Source organism: Vanessa atalanta, chromosome 12, assembly GCF_905147765.1.
Source record: "Vanessa atalanta chromosome 12, ilVanAtal1.2, whole genome shotgun sequence".
Lineage (NCBI taxonomy): Eukaryota > Metazoa > Arthropoda > Insecta > Lepidoptera > Nymphalidae > Vanessa > Vanessa atalanta.
This window is the reverse complement of record NC_061882.1, coordinates 11,991,654-12,008,077: the sequence shown is the minus strand read 5'-3', so window position 1 is coordinate 12,008,077 and position 16,424 is coordinate 11,991,654. Positions and strand designations below refer to the sequence as shown.

Below are 16,424 nucleotides of genomic sequence, written 5' to 3'. Positions count from 1 at the left end.
CCGTTGTGTAACTTTAAAAGATTTTTAAAGACTTAGCATATACAGGGACAGACAGACAGCGTGAGCGATTTAGTTTTATACTATGTAATGATATTGTACACGTCGGAAGTCGGGATGGGTAGCTAGTACATTTATATAACTATAATACTTAATGCTTAATATTTTAAAGACATTTCACAACATTTCGTTTATTTCGTAACATTGATTTTCTCTTTTAAGACTTAACAACTTTTATTAATACTTGTGTGGGTTAGTAAATGTCTGACTACCAGTCCAATTAAGGATAAATAAATAATTTACAGTATGTAAATTATATTATATCAAGTTTATCTACTTTTGTTTGTATGTAGGGATAATCTCCGGACCTAATTATCCAATTCCTAAGACTTTGTAATATTGGTATGAATGACAAATAAAATGTGCTTTTATGGATCTATTTATAGAAAGAATATTTTAATATTACCACTTTTAGAAAGCTAAATTATTGCCAAGTATACATTAAGATTTATCGAAAATCATTTTATTTATTAATACATTGCATACGAAGCCGTGGCTTGTCACTAGTATGTACACTATAACTAATTTAGTGAAGTTTCGTTCCAGTACATTTCACAACAGCAACAGTTTAAGGTATGGTTACGCTATGACCCTTGAAAATAATGGCTAGTTCCATATGGACACTGGATCTTGACCTTTATCTGTAACAGTGATAACGACTCGTCGTCATACAGTGAGATTTGAACAATGAAAATTCAACCTTGTGTATATACGCATAGGGTTTGATTGACCTTGACATCATCGCGTTCAATTGTTCCATTGTCAAATGATAACATACAATAACTGAGCGATGTTCCCTTACAATTGAAATCAATTTGATCTTGAAACGCACGCTTTCCGCCTCTATTATATAAGAAAGTCTTTAGCACGAATCATTAAGAGATTTGCATCTTATTTAAATACAAAAACAAACGAGGAAAATTGTATATTACATTTTTACTTCTGTTATCTTTGAAATGAGGGTCCAGTTTATATCCATTTCATGCTCGGCGGTGAAGAAAAACATCGTGAGGTAATTTGCATGTATTTGGATAAAAATCTGTTAGATGTGTGATGGACTTCCTTTAGCCGAATCTCCTATTACGATTTGAGCAATAGCGGTGTTGGATTCAACGGCTACGGAAAAATCTATATCCTTAATTAGGAATCGTCCAGATCCAATTATGCAATTTTTATTTTTATTAAAATCGGGACTGAGGTTTTCATTGTTCCGGATTTTGCCAGCTCCTGCTCAAATTCATTCTGCATATACTTGATCGTAAGTGTTTAATACTAGTATAATTATACAGCGATCGAAACAAAACAAATGATGGTACGTTAAATATTCTAATACGAACCGTTGCTTGCGGCGTCTTTAGCGGTATGCGGCGGGCCGGGCGGTTGTTCAGTTGGACTCTTACAGAGCACGGCGCACGTGCTAAGCGGGCGGGTGCTTGTGCGCCGCAGGGCACGACATGTTTGAGCGCCACCTGGAAAAGAAAATAAACGCTATTCATACCAATATTGTTAAGTTTTTTTAATTCTAACAATTCAGGAATTATCAAAAGAAAGCACGAAGAAAAAAGGCACAGGTCTAACGTGAGAGGTTTTCGTATTATTAGACAGAGTGGGTTAATCTTAATCTATAAGAGCAAAGGGGTTAGTTAATCGTCGAGGGTATAACAGTAGAGCTGTCGCAATCTTGGCACAGTCGTCTCGACTTGTAATAAATAATGAAAACTATGATTTATTCATAAAAATTTATACAATTAAATTACATTACAGTGGCTGTTCGAATTGTTTGACTCCTACTTCTAAGTCATATTCCGTACCTTTTAATGGAAAATCTTTTTTATCATATAAATAGTTTATGAATAAAAACGTAATATTATTATATCTTATATTTAATGTAGTATATATATGTAGGATGTATAGCTAAATAAGTTGATATTTATGTCATTTGATTGGTTTATAACTCTGAAGTTAGATCCTAGATTCAAATTTAATTTGATATTGAATATTCTTACATTAATAATTATACTCTTAGATACTACGCTGAAAATATTTACCAAAGATTCAATTTAATATTATCAATTGACAATGAAGTAAGTAACTAACTACTAAAGTAAAGTAACTAAAGTAAAAGTAAAGTACTAAAGTAACTAAGTACTTGCACAAATCCTTTCAAATAAGTAATATTTTGATTTTGATCTCATAGTTTGCGGATAATAGAAAAAATTGCTAGTAAATTTATCAATACGCCTCGTCATCAGAAATAGGTCAAATACAATTGGGTGGGTCATTTGCTTCAAAAAAAAAAAAACACTTAGCGTACCTAATATCGTCAACAATAAGACAGAGGACGTTGAACTTCTTTGTTTTCGTTTATCTTACGGTTGGTGATTTGTGACCTACTTTCTTTATTTACGATTCAGCCTCATGAAGAAACGATTGCGATGAGTTCGTAATTGTTGGAATATTATTAATATTGCATTGAAATTCCAAATTTGAATCAATATTCATATGAACAAAGTTGATTTATTGTAAACAGGCTGAAATATGAGAGTGATTGTTTACCTCGTCAGCCATATATGCCGCCCAATATATATATTATTATAGAAACGTTTCATGTAGACCCTTATTTTACAAGCGCGAAGCTGTGACTGGTGGCTAGTATAATAATAGAAAGGGGGGAGGAGTTAATTATTCCTTTTTTTAAACAGTAAGATTCTGCCTTCGTAATGTTCTTTTCATGACGTAATTTCAGATACCATACTGGGCCATATAAGCTTGAATTAATCACATATAAGGTAGTGACGAGGTATAATCGAACCTTGGGATTACGAAATTACACCTTGGCATATTGAAATTATTAAGAAATTTCAACTGGTTGATATTTTTTACATTGTAATCAAGGTTAATTATATGTGAAATAGATTATAGTGAAATAAATTAAATATAATTTAAAACATACCGATATTATAAGTGAGCACGTGTTTAATTGTTTTTACGCCTACCCGCCTAAACTACTCAACCTATCATTATGAAATTTGGCATAAACTGTCAGGATTACAGAACAGGATAAATAGTGCCTACCAACGCCTCACCCCCACCCCAACACACGCGGGTCAGTCAACTACCTCATAGATAACTTTCAAGGACTCCTTTTTAATATTAGCAAATATTTTCATAATTATTCTAACAACCGATTTCAGTACAAAAGCTTAATAAATAAGTTAATACCACATACCGACAAAGCCGCGGGCGGAAACTTGAATTACTTTCAGTACAACGTGTTTTTATATAAGTAAATAACCAATGGTTTGAACGGTTACCATGGAGACTGGCGAAATGTTTTTCCTATACAATTTTTAACTCGCCGCTGGATTACTTCAGCACGTCAACTAAACTATATCACATTCAAAATATCGTTATCACAAATGGTAATACAGGCAGGATGACGAACGCGGGTTTTCCTAATAGTATTTATATTAGTTAGCGTCGGTGTGAAAGTCGCAGATTCAAACTTGACTCTTGGGCCATTGTCGACCCCACTCTTAACACCAGCTTCACGCTTAACTGGAGGGGAAAATAGGAGCGTTAATACTCCCTTCGAAAAAGGAATTTTTAACGCAACGATTAATCTTTTTATTTTAATTTATATATGTAAGAAGCACCGTCGACATATTTTCAAGATACACGAAGAAAATATAATAGAAGGCAAGTACAGTATAACGATTTATAATGATCAATGATCATACGATTATTTTATATTAATACTAATAACATACCAACTGACGGTCGGTCAACACTGCTCATAGGCAATTTGAACCATTGTTTACAACGCCAAAGCGCCACCAACATAGGGAACTAAGATGTTCCCCTTGTACCTGTTACATCGGCTCACATACAATTACAACAATGTTAAGTATTATTGTTTGAAAGAATATATAATGTGTTGGTGATAAATACCCAGACGGACCTGCACAGCATATACTAATACAAAAGACGGGCTATTTGCCCAAATAATTCTTTACCATACAACCTTATACAGTTCTCAAGAACATTTGTAACCGCGCAGAAGAAATCAATGATTTAACATAATAAGTCATTCATTGCTACATAATGCGAATTTAAATACTAGACAACAAAATAATAAATTATACAATTGGCCAATCAAAAAACAACAAAACATGTATAAAATTGTAACTACAGAGTTACTTGGCGGCTCTTCTCGGTAATGGTAGCTTTCCATTTAATATGGATAATCTTGTTGAATGACGATTCAAATGTGCTTCTTAGAGCCTACTTGAAACAAGTAGGTACCTATATTGTGGTTTTTGTTAATTTATTAAAATGTTTCGCATATTCTAATCACAGGATAGATAATAATGAATCATAAATAAATTATTGCACGCGAATACTGGGGACAAACAATGAATGTTTTTTAAATATAGAAGTACTACTTAATGAGCCATCCAAGAACATACTTAAATACACATAGTCCAGTCGTTTTATACAAAAAACAGGCCAAAAAAAATGAAAATTACCACATGAAGCTACCACCGGTTCGGAATATAGATTCTACCGAGAAGAACAGGCAAAAAACTCAGTAGTTACTCTTTTTCAACATATAAAAATACAGTCATGTTAGTTAAATAAAATTGTATATGTATGTTATATATCCGGCTTGGATTGAGTTTCACGGAATATGGCTGTAACAACGTAATAACTTTTTAAAAACTGAACCGATTCTCTCTCTGTTAAGGTATTGAGACTTTACTGAAAACACTACAACCTTTTATAAGCCTTGGGTTACAATCCGCGTCCATTAAATCAACGAGTTATTTATGAGGAGATTTCAACATTTATAAAAAATGTAAGTTTTGTATTCAAAAACTGTAGTTTCTAATGCAAATTATACAAATAATTCAACTCTACTATAGGTCAAAATTTAGTATGTCAATGTGCCTATTCAAAAGTACATTCGTTTATGTGTGTGTAGATTACACACACAAAAGAACACTTTTTCTTTGTATCGTTTCTCCAGTACATCACAGATGATCTTTAGTGCTCACATCGATGACTTCTACAAGACAATATGAACCAAAACGTTCTTAAATAGCTTCATCGTCCCACGACCGACTTCTTTTATTGAATTCCTATGACCGATCGATTAAATTCACGTAATTTTAATCCAAGAAAGCAAAGGGTATTAAGTATAATTGAATAGCGAACTTTCACGTTATATTAAGGGCACGGGTAATCCCCGTTGCGTGTTTACGATAAACAGTCATCATTTCAGAGTCCGAGATCTTTAATTTTGACAAACGATCAAACATTAATTTTAAACGAGAGAAACTTTATACATTACGCACTATTTTGTATAACACGTTATATCATTTTCAAAGTATACACGTCTTACGTAATTATATTTAAAAAAAAAAGTCTAATTGAACATCAAATAATATTATATATATAATATATTATAAATACGAAAGTAACTGCCTGTTTGTCTGTTACGCTTTGTCAGCTAAAGCACTAAATCAACTGCTGCTTCGTACCAAATTTCTTCAACATTGAAGAAATTTGGTACGAAGCAGGTGTGAATGGAGGGATATAGACTACCTTTCAAAGGTTTAAAGTTGTAGATGATAAAAGGATTGATATTCGATTAAGTTCCTAAAGAAATATCGTCACAAGTGAATTCTTCTAGAACGATTTCAGTAGTTAATAATTGAAAAAAAAAAATTGAAAATGAAAAGCAATTCTAAGATACAAAATTCTAAATAGTTCTTGTACGAACCAACTTGAATTGAGTATATTTTGATTGTATAAAATTGTATGTTTGTATGATGTCCCTATCTAAATAAACATTATTAACCCGTTATTGTTGTTTATGAAAGTCTATTATTGAAACCAACTGACAAAATAATGAACAGAACGCTTTTTAGGAGTCATTTGAAAACATGAAAAGAAGCTTAACAATGAAGGTAAAAAAAATACATTATAATGAGGCTGATTCTCTACTATACGTAAGTCAGAGATACTACAAAAACGACAAAAATACAGTATCTACTGTGTTATTGGCGTGACGCGTTTTTTTTTAAATTTGCCTTTCCCAATGTAAGGATATTGGAACTCTCTCCGTCATGGTGGGACGTCGCGGGATCGCTTAAGCGTACAACTATGAGGTCCCGACGATTTAATGGCTCAAGCCACGTACTGAGAGGGAAAGACTCACAGTCCTGACTTAGCTCTATGGTGGGAGATCAAAAACGCGTTGCAATATAGCTTCTCTCTGCGCGATATCCGGTGAACACTCTACCTTAATAGTCGCCGCTTTCGTTCAAACTAGAATAAATATATAATGGGTTGGTAATTATGGTGACTATTTAGGTAATTTTCGCTATTTTAACATTACGTTAAAAAGCATTTGCGGTGAAATAAGTCATGTGGGAAGAAATAAACTGAAAGGATCTTTGACTAATACCCGATTACTGATATTCAAGAGACGACTCGATTTGCTTACCTACGGTAATTTCCAACCCAAACGGGTTGGAAATTACCGTTGTCACGGAATACATGCTCACGATGTTATCCATCACCACTAAGCACGAGATTATTTAAAAAAAAAAATTATGCTCATGAACATAGTGCAACGTGCCTGGGTTTGACCCCGCAATCATCGCTAAAGATAACGAATTTTAACCACTGGGCCATATCGGCTTCAACAACTATTACAAAAGGAAAATAAACTCGGAGCGTTTTAGTGAAAGCTATCTTTTGTGTAACGTCGACGTTCACACGACGCATTCTTGCCCCCGACGATTTGTACCTGAGTTCTACTAAATCTGTATTCGCAACATTAATTAGGTCACAACTTTTATACACGTAAATACGTGATCTATACGTTATCTGTGGAGGAAGAAAGATGTATACGTGTATCTTCTAATGGTATTAAACCTTCGCCTAGTCAAAGTCTAGTGGTACTGAAAGAAATATATTTAAATCCTTCTTCCACCGTGAAAAACTTATGGTTATTTTCATGCTCGGGGGTAAACGGAAACCTATTCTGTCGGATTAAATTCTACCACATGTGTATCTAATCAGTTTTGAACGGCGTGGTTGGAATAAGCTCCAAACAGTATCTTTTACCAAGCATGTAATGTCTGATTTTCTTTACTTTTCACTATCAATGCCAAAAGATCAACGATGTTATGATACTTGCTCTTGTAATAACACTGGCTCACAAAAAATCACATACCAATACAAATTTATGCAATCGATATAACTATAAATATATTTGTACAAAACCATCGAGTACATAAAACCCTTTTCGAACCGAATTATTATCATTGACATCTCGTAGAATTTATCAATTTCGTGTGAATGCTTTTGTTTTTGACGTATTTAGTATTTAATGACCAAAATAATTAAGAAGCCGCGTCGAAGGCGACGTTCTGTTGACGCACGCACTGTCTATTTGCTGGATGTAAATATTTAAATTCCCAATGTAATGTCGACCATCGTATCTGATGGTTACGTGTACACAAAAAAAAACGATTTATTTAGTTTTTTTTCTTATCATAAGTCCTAACGTCATTAGTATTTCACATATAAATACATTGATACAGTTTATTTCAACCACACGAGGAAAAAAGATGTCTAAATAAGATAATTTACATTAGTAGGAGACATTTCTCTTTAGAATGCCTAACTGAAAAACTACTCTTAACCAGTAATACAACTAAAACTATACATATAAAACCAGACCAGAAGATTCAGCGTATGTCGAAGATTTTCATATTTATAATAAATTTAAAATTGTATTGACTAGCCTATAGGAAATTGTGTTTCGTAGTTATATGTATATATATGTACTTTAAATTTGAGCTATTTACGTGACAATCGTGAATTTATGGTAATTGTATTTAATATGTACCTACACATTATCAAACGTTTACAATATCTTATCTACAGTACAATACACCCCGTCGTTTATCTAAGCGTGTATATACAAATATATTATTCAGATCAAAAGGTTTAATTAATGTAGAGAAAGTCTTTTCATGTTTTGGATATCAAATTTGTATGGGCGTTTGTTTGAATCGTTATCAGATAAATAACATAAATGCGATGGCATAAATGATTTTTATAATCTGTTCATGTCAGCCTCATCACGACTGTGCTGATTTTAGTCATGGGTTAGCCCAGGATCTGGATAAGGCTGACAGTGACGCAACTAACCTTTTCTGAAATCTTTGAATCAGGGGCCCCAAGCTACGCTACGAACTAACATAAAAGTGACGCGGTTAACATCACGAGGTTACGCATTTTCATATATAATGTATAACTATTATTATATTTATTTATTCATAAATAATAAATATATTACATTTATCTATTATAAACGTCTCGTTTAATATTATCTATTATATATTTCTCATATAAACACACATATGTTATCATAAAAATAAATAAGAAATATATTAGTATACATATTATGTTACTTTAAAATAGTCTTTGCGTGTTGCTTGATGGTTCCCTATAAAGTGAATATATTTTTTAACTATATAGATAACAAATTAACTATTTTCGATGCTAAATTTAGTGTGATTATCAATTTAAATGACATAAATAGTCGTATCTTGTGACAATGCAAACAGACGACGATACAATCAATCATAAGAATTAGAAGCTTACTTTGTATATCTTCAACGGACCTTAGAAGAATTTGACATAAATTTAAATTTGATAAAAAAAGGAATTAAAGATCCAGGCAGACAGAAAAGTAATACTATAAAGTTCCATATTTGCCGATTGCAGTACAAACATAAACGAATAATTTTTTTTATTTTATTTTTAGTCTCCCAATAAGGAAAGGCGTACCTAAAAATTAATACGTAATGTAAAAAGTAATTAATTTGCATGTAATTAAAAAGAGTTTTTAATTACATGCAAATTAATTACAATAAAATAATAATAATCTTATTCATAATAAAATGATTATTATTATTATGATAAATGTAAATTATTATTTTTTTACCAATACTTAATATATGAAAAAATACACTCAAAATTTTAAACATAAACAAATTAAATTTGTAAATTAACATTGTAATATAAAATAAGGCGTGAAGTTGTCTATTACGAGCGAATAGACATTCAATTGACGGTTTAGTGAGAAACTTCACCATGTAGTTTACACGCCACTCTATGCGTACCCCTCATGTAAATCACGCATTTTTTTCTTAACGCGTCAAGAGAAGTCTTAAGTTCAGGCTGTATCTTAATGGTGTATCATAGACATTTATAATCTATTTCTCTATACGAAAGAAACTCATTTCTTCATTTAAGTAAAATGGCAAATTCCATTACATATTAGTCATTATTTGACGCACTGATAATTTTATTGTTAAATAAGCTAATTGATTCGCTTTCGCAATATTTCGGATGTTGCAATTTTTTATGTTTTTTTAAACTCGTCGAGTATTAACTGCGTTGAACTGATAATATGGTTTATTCATTACCTACATATATGATTGTATTTAATTATATATATGGTTGACTAAGTATTTTATTTGGGCAATGGACTGAGTTTTTACAATGCTTTTGCAGAATAATAATAATAATAATTTACCTTTATTGCTGTTTTTGTTTATACAAATAAATTATAAAACACATTTTACACTTTTGACTTAAACTTTGTTGTAAAATATCGGTTCACGGTCGTTGGTCGTACAGCTTGTCTTCCGACAAAGGCCTCCTCTAAAGATTTCCATTCATACCTATCTTTACCATTCTGTTACGAACCTTGTCCATTTTTCTGTCTTTTCTCTTATCATGTGTCCTGCTCATCTCTACTCGAGTTGTTTATATGATGTGTATACAACTATACCTCCTTGAATTTTCACTCTCATAGCATGAAAAATGAAGAAGCAACAAAAATTCAGAACCTACACTTCATCTCACGCTTACATTTAGAACATTCAAAAACAATAACATCATAAAATTCACATTGAAGATGAGTAAGATTTATTTTTCTTTACAGCCTTAATGTCCCAGCAATTAAAACAAATGAATCTTAGACAAAAATTGCGAGTTCAAACCCGGCGAAGCAACACCAAATATGTGCTTAATTTGTGTTTAAAATTCATCTTTACCGCCATCATAACACAGTAACTACCGCTTGGTGGTAATATGTTGTGCAAATCCGTCTGGGTATGTACCGCCCTGCCATCACATTCTACCGCCAGACAGCAATACTTAGCATTTTTATGTTCCGGTTTAAAGGGTGATCCAGACTAACTAATGACACAATATACTAAAAAACTTTAAAAAATCGCACATGCGTATCCCCAACTTGCGTTGATTTATAGTGAGATAATCTCCAAACTTTCTCCTCAAAGGGAGAGGAGGCTTTAGCGCAATAGCGGAGCCTTACAGTCTGTTACTTTAGTGTACTTTCTTTACATAATTAAGAAGCCTTTACTAAGAGATACATCTATATTTATGAGTAAGTTATTTAAAGCCGGGTTTGCACTGCAAACACCTTTGACGTGTAATATGAATAGAGAAACCATCAAGAATAAATAAAATCTTTGTTCACATATTTTCATAAATTTCACTAGAATTAGAAGTAAATTATAATGTGCATTTAATCGGGATGAATCATATAAAGGGAACGAGGTATTCATCAAATATATGTGTTAAGATCGTTCGTGTATAGTGCAATTAAAACTTTTCATGAAATAAAAATGAAAGGCAATATAGTATTACAAGAAAATGAGATGTCACATCAATAATATTTAAATCTAAACTGAAAAGACCAGCTACTAATATTTGTTAATTTTTTTTTGTGTGGCTGCATATTTTTTAATATCAATATCATATACTTAAACCTTCTGGCGAAAGTGCCACCTGCTTAAGTGGTCACCAATGTCCGTAGACATTTCAACGATTCCTTGTATCACCAACGCGCTGCCAACTTTCTGAACTGAGATGGGACGTCTGCTGCATCAGTAGTTACACTGATTGCACTGACTGCACTGACTAACATAAGAATGTTATAAGTTTTATGGATATTAATTTCGAAGTTCTTTTAATTATTTAATTCTATCAAACGTCTCCTCATTTATAAGTAATTTTCTTTTACTTTTCCATAGTAAAGACTGTATACGGATTTACGTTTTAAAAAATTAAATTATCTATAATTTTAAAAGGTACATTTTTCGCCGCTTTAAATTGGTTTCAATTGTCAATTTGTCACATAAGACCTTTTGAACTTGCAGCTGCGTAATGCTTGCAGGTCTGTTAATATCAGTAAATGATATTTACTCAAACTAATAATATGAACAATAACACAATGACGCCAGAACAGCTGATTGTATCAGAATTAAATTTCAGCTCAGAGATAGTTCATACTCTGGAAAAGCATTCAAAGTATCTTTTTGCCTAACACCGACACAAAGACCACCTCCCTCTATCAGATTTGATCGTTAGGTATTGGGCCTAAAAAGTAGCCTATGTTATTCCTTGGGGTTTAAGCTTGCTTCATGTTAAATATCATTAAATCAATCAAAGAACCGTGAAAGCGTAACAAGAACATAGACAGGGCTACGCAATTATAATAGCAGTATCCTCATTCCATTATATGCGGGTGAAATGAGAATTTTATTTACCTTCGACAAATTATTAGTAAACTGAAAAAAAGGCTGATTTAAATCGGTAAACTTGTTCTCAAGTTATCGCTATATTATCGCTTAAAGCGCTTAAAAAACTACGACTCGAAGTTCACACGTGATACTAATAAAGCGATCAAATCAAATCAAATGTATTTTATTCAAGTAAACTTTACAATAAAGCATTTTTGACTCGGCAATATTTAACCGCTACCAACGTCTCGGAAATCAACCTTCAGCAAGAAGAAAAGGCAAGACTCGTTCAGTTGTTCTTTTAAATATGTATATATTTAACGACCCTATTGTAAATCTTACATAATTTATGTTATTATTTATCGCATATAATGTAAATTCAAAATTATTGTTTAATCAGTCCTTTGTTGGAACCCGAGTCTAAGTCGTCCCAGGCATTCCAAGCGTTTTTTTTTCCAAAAAGTATAAATTAATGAACATTTATTGATAAATTGAATAGTCTTAATGTATTTTTTAAATTTGTTAGATGGTAAATTGATTATATTTTCTGGTATTTTATTATATATGGGTATGCTACTGCCCAAAAACGTTCTTTATACCGCACGCAAGCAGAAAGCAGGAGTTACAAGTTTTTTTTTTTTATTTCTTGTACATTCTTCCGTATAATAAATATTATATTATCATAAATATATAGCGAAGCAGCCGTTAATACTCCCATTTGTTAATATTTTTTACGTAATTATGTTCTTGAACTAATATTATAAACAGTTCAAAGTGCTCTTTTCTACAGAATAGATACAATTTCAATATCCGCGGCATTACCCCCATAACAATTCACATCCACATTCAATGTGACATAAGACCGTGAAAATAATCTAGACTAGCGGTACTTACGTCTGTGAGTTTTCGATTGTGTTAATCGAAAACCTCGCCACAGTCGCTCAACACCGTAATAATTGCAGAACACCTTGGACGCGATACGAGAGGTGTATGGGTTCAAGTTCGACAGCTTCACGTGTGACGATAACAAATTAACATATTATTGAAAACATTTTAAAATATCGAAACGTCACGATGATCGTGAATAAATAAATACAAACGTGTTTTTTTATTCAATTTATTGCACAAATTTTATTTTTTATGTCATACTAGCTGAGCCGCGACTTGGTGAGCGTTTGAATTTAAAAAGATATTATTAATTCCTAGTAGTATTAGGCAGCTTTTGTGACATTAAGTCGTTGGTAGGAGGCACCCGACGTGACGGCGGAGCCGTATGGTGGCATGCGCGAGGGCTGCGGGCTGGACAGTATTTGTGCATTGCAGCGTGACTTTATTATTATATATACAACCTTATATAAATAAAAGTAGCCTAAATTACATCCTTAATACATCAAAATCGAAAAAAAAAATTCTCACAATAATAGAGAATTACAATTTTTTATGAAACGCGATAACGTCATAGCTGTAAAAAATTGTTTAGAGACAATTTTTCGTTTCATTCTGTATTTTTAATGAATCTATAATATAAATAATAATCAATGTTTGAAGCGATATTTTAACTAAAATATTTAAGACGGTAAAAGGTACCGTATAAGATTTAAAAAAAAAATGGCAACGAAACAACCCGGTTCTTCATTATTAATCATTCAATAATTAATTTGTAACTATATTCAAGTAGCCCGATAAATTAAAATTAAAGCTACACCATTTTAAATATAGATTCTGCTCAGAAGAACGTCCAAATAAGTCATTAGCTACCAACTCCTTTTCAACGTCAATCAAATGTTCAGATACATATACATAATAAAATCACAATGTTATGTAATTTTTTTTATATATCATAATATTCAATGAATATTAAGTGAAATCTTTTTTATCCTCTACGTCATACAAATGTACAAAATAATATACCTCACTTTTTTTTAAACATAACTTTATATAAAAGTAATTTAATTTACAATAATATATCGCGTAAGCGACTAAACCCGAGTTGAATTTTACGCAAGATTTAATATGAACTTGGCCGATATTTTAATATTACAGAATATTAGTTCATTTAATATATATGCGTGTTATAATATTAATAACACGAATAACTATTAATATATTTAAATATTTTATTTATGTATTCTTCTTTATATAACAAAATTATTCGGCATATAAAATTTTAAACACGCATATATATAATAAACGACCGTGAGCGAGATTGAGCTCTTTATTTCGACCCAAATTGTTATTTTAAGTATTTCAAGGTACCCCTTTTATATACAATTTAATTAAACAAAATAATTCAACACTAAAACCTAGTTAGTCACAATAACGTAAAAATAAATTAATTGTTTTTAATTACACAATATAACAAAATATTTCAATTTTTAATTATAATACAGTGATGTTACGTTTTATTAAATGTCGCTGTTGACCCTTCTGACCTTGACAGCGTCACTGGTTAACACCTAAGCAATACTTAGAAAGAGGATCATTCCAAGGTTGTATCCTTCAAGTCTTCGGCTCAGGTTATTGACGGAATGGATGAGGCGCTTACAGAGAGAATGTACCTACTCGTCACGTCCGTCACCAAGACGCTGATCCAATGCCGATTGGTATATTCCTTATAGATTTTCAATAAATAATCTACCTCTGGTCAGGAAAGAAATACTAGACCGATTCTTTTAACAATAGCCTCAACTATCTGCCATATTGAAAAACCAGACATACATCTAAATTCCTTTAGTCTATTCCAATATTTGACTAACGAGGCATTTTGAATGTCAACAAAGCTGTTATCAGAAAATTTAAAATTACGTTTTTTTGCTGTCTCTACTCGTAGATGTTTCACGCACACTATGACATCTCGTAAGCACGAATATCACTCACCCATACTAATGCACGCCGATAATCATTTAACATGGAGGGACGCGTCTTCATAAGTTGATAGATCTATAATGAACATTAAATATCATCCAGTATAATGATATCATCAAACTATTAAACTGTTCACTATCAAATGCGAAGTATATCATTTGTATGTCAGTCTATATTAAGAATGGCTCCAATGTTCTAAGCTCAAAACTTACATTTCACAAGTGAAAGTGTTGTTACGTCAAGGCCACTTATCAGCGCTAGGCTGCCTATGGACTGAGATATAAGTCCGAACGAGAGAAGGGGAATGGTTTCTAACTTGTTACATTTGCATGAATACAAGAATTACTATTGACTTACGAAATAATGGTTTAAATTATAACGTAACTATATTAAAATTGATGGTGGTATTTAAAATTAATAGACAATGAAATTGTTTCGCGGATCAGTATGTCGGTTGGCATATAGGTATAGTATAGTAGTTGTTGCCCGCGTCTTTTCACGCAATTTAGGGGTGGATTGTTAGATGTTAGGCGTAAATTGTCCTTCTTTGAAGTACAAGCATGCTTCATACCAGATGTTATCAAATTCGGTTCAGGGATTTGACCGTGAAAGATCAACAGACAGAGCGACGGATTTTCTTCTTACTCATTTATATTATTTTTATAGATGTACTATTTCATGGAGAAGATTTTCATAATATCCACTTTGTAACTCGCTACTAGATGGCGCTGAAACACATCAATTCAGGAAACGTATACACAAGCACGAAAACATCCACCCGATTTTAGCATTCTAATATAGTATGCAGTTCACTAATATTTAAAATGCCAATGTGTGGATTGATGGGTGTTTGTCATTAGATCATTCCAGAACGGCTGAACGGATATTGATGAAATTTGGGAATTCCAAGATGAATGGAGACGTTGTTTCTTTGTAATGTTTAACTGAAAAAGGACTGAGCGAATATACATAACACTTATACCAAAAGTGATGTGTGCGTGACATCTATTAACTTCTTCTCAGAGGAAGAGAAGGACTTAACCCGGCAGTGAGACCTATACAGACTGTTATAAATATAAAAGTATAGAACATCTTTTCTCTCGCTTTCCTGAAAATTGTGATAGTGATATAATGAATAGGGACGGAAGTATGTAACAGGAAGCCGGGGAAGCGCGCGCTATTTGATTTGACCAATGAGCGCACGCGGTGCTAGAGTTGACCGTCAGTAAGCACTAACCCATTTTCAAAGAGGATCTAAAGTTGATGTTGCTTATTACTTGTTGTATGTTGACTATTGGTACGCTATGTGTTTCTTTTCTTATATAAATAGATTCACTTCGCAGTTTCATTTACTTTCAATTTAGATCATTAACTTCAGTCTTGTGTTATATATATATATAATAATTAACACGTGTTTTTGTTCGTTTTATACGCATTCATACATCGGTCATCGGATTGTATTGCAACTATGTTGTTTTTATTGGCACTTAAATGATCGTTTCTGGCATAGTACCATCAACGTACAACAATTGACGCGTAAGTCGTACTGGATATGTATTTCCAAAAAAATTAACAATACATTCCAACACATGCCGGGCGTTAATTTGACATTTGATGTTATATAATTGTTGAAATATAAATGGGATATAATTTGATACAAGTCAATATCAAAAAGCTTACATGACTACATTATTGTTCAATAATTTATTAATGAAAAGGTTAGTAGTTATAATTAATCGTTTGAATAACGAATTACGATACCCTTTTTCTACACGAAACGCAAATTCATAATACAAAAAAAAGATTACGTAATGATTCAAAAAAAAAAAGAATGCAAATATTATTATAACGTCAGATAAAATTTAC

At 32.1% G+C, this 16,424-nt stretch overlaps 1 protein-coding gene across 6 annotated transcripts in view; it reads right to left on the bottom strand.

Moving 5' to 3' along the window:
• The window catches only part of LOC125067960 (ATP-dependent Clp protease ATP-binding subunit clpX-like, mitochondrial), a 39,756-nt gene that overhangs the window by 16,211 nt on the left and 7,121 nt on the right, over nucleotides 1–16,424 (bottom strand). For all 6 annotated transcript variants that reach the window (XM_047676900.1, XM_047676897.1, XM_047676898.1 and 3 more), the window contains exon 2: nucleotides 1,395–1,526. In XM_047676900.1, the coding sequence (XP_047532856.1) occupies nucleotides 1,395–1,526 (132 nt within the window). The remainder of the gene's footprint in view (nucleotides 1–1,394; nucleotides 1,527–16,424) is intronic.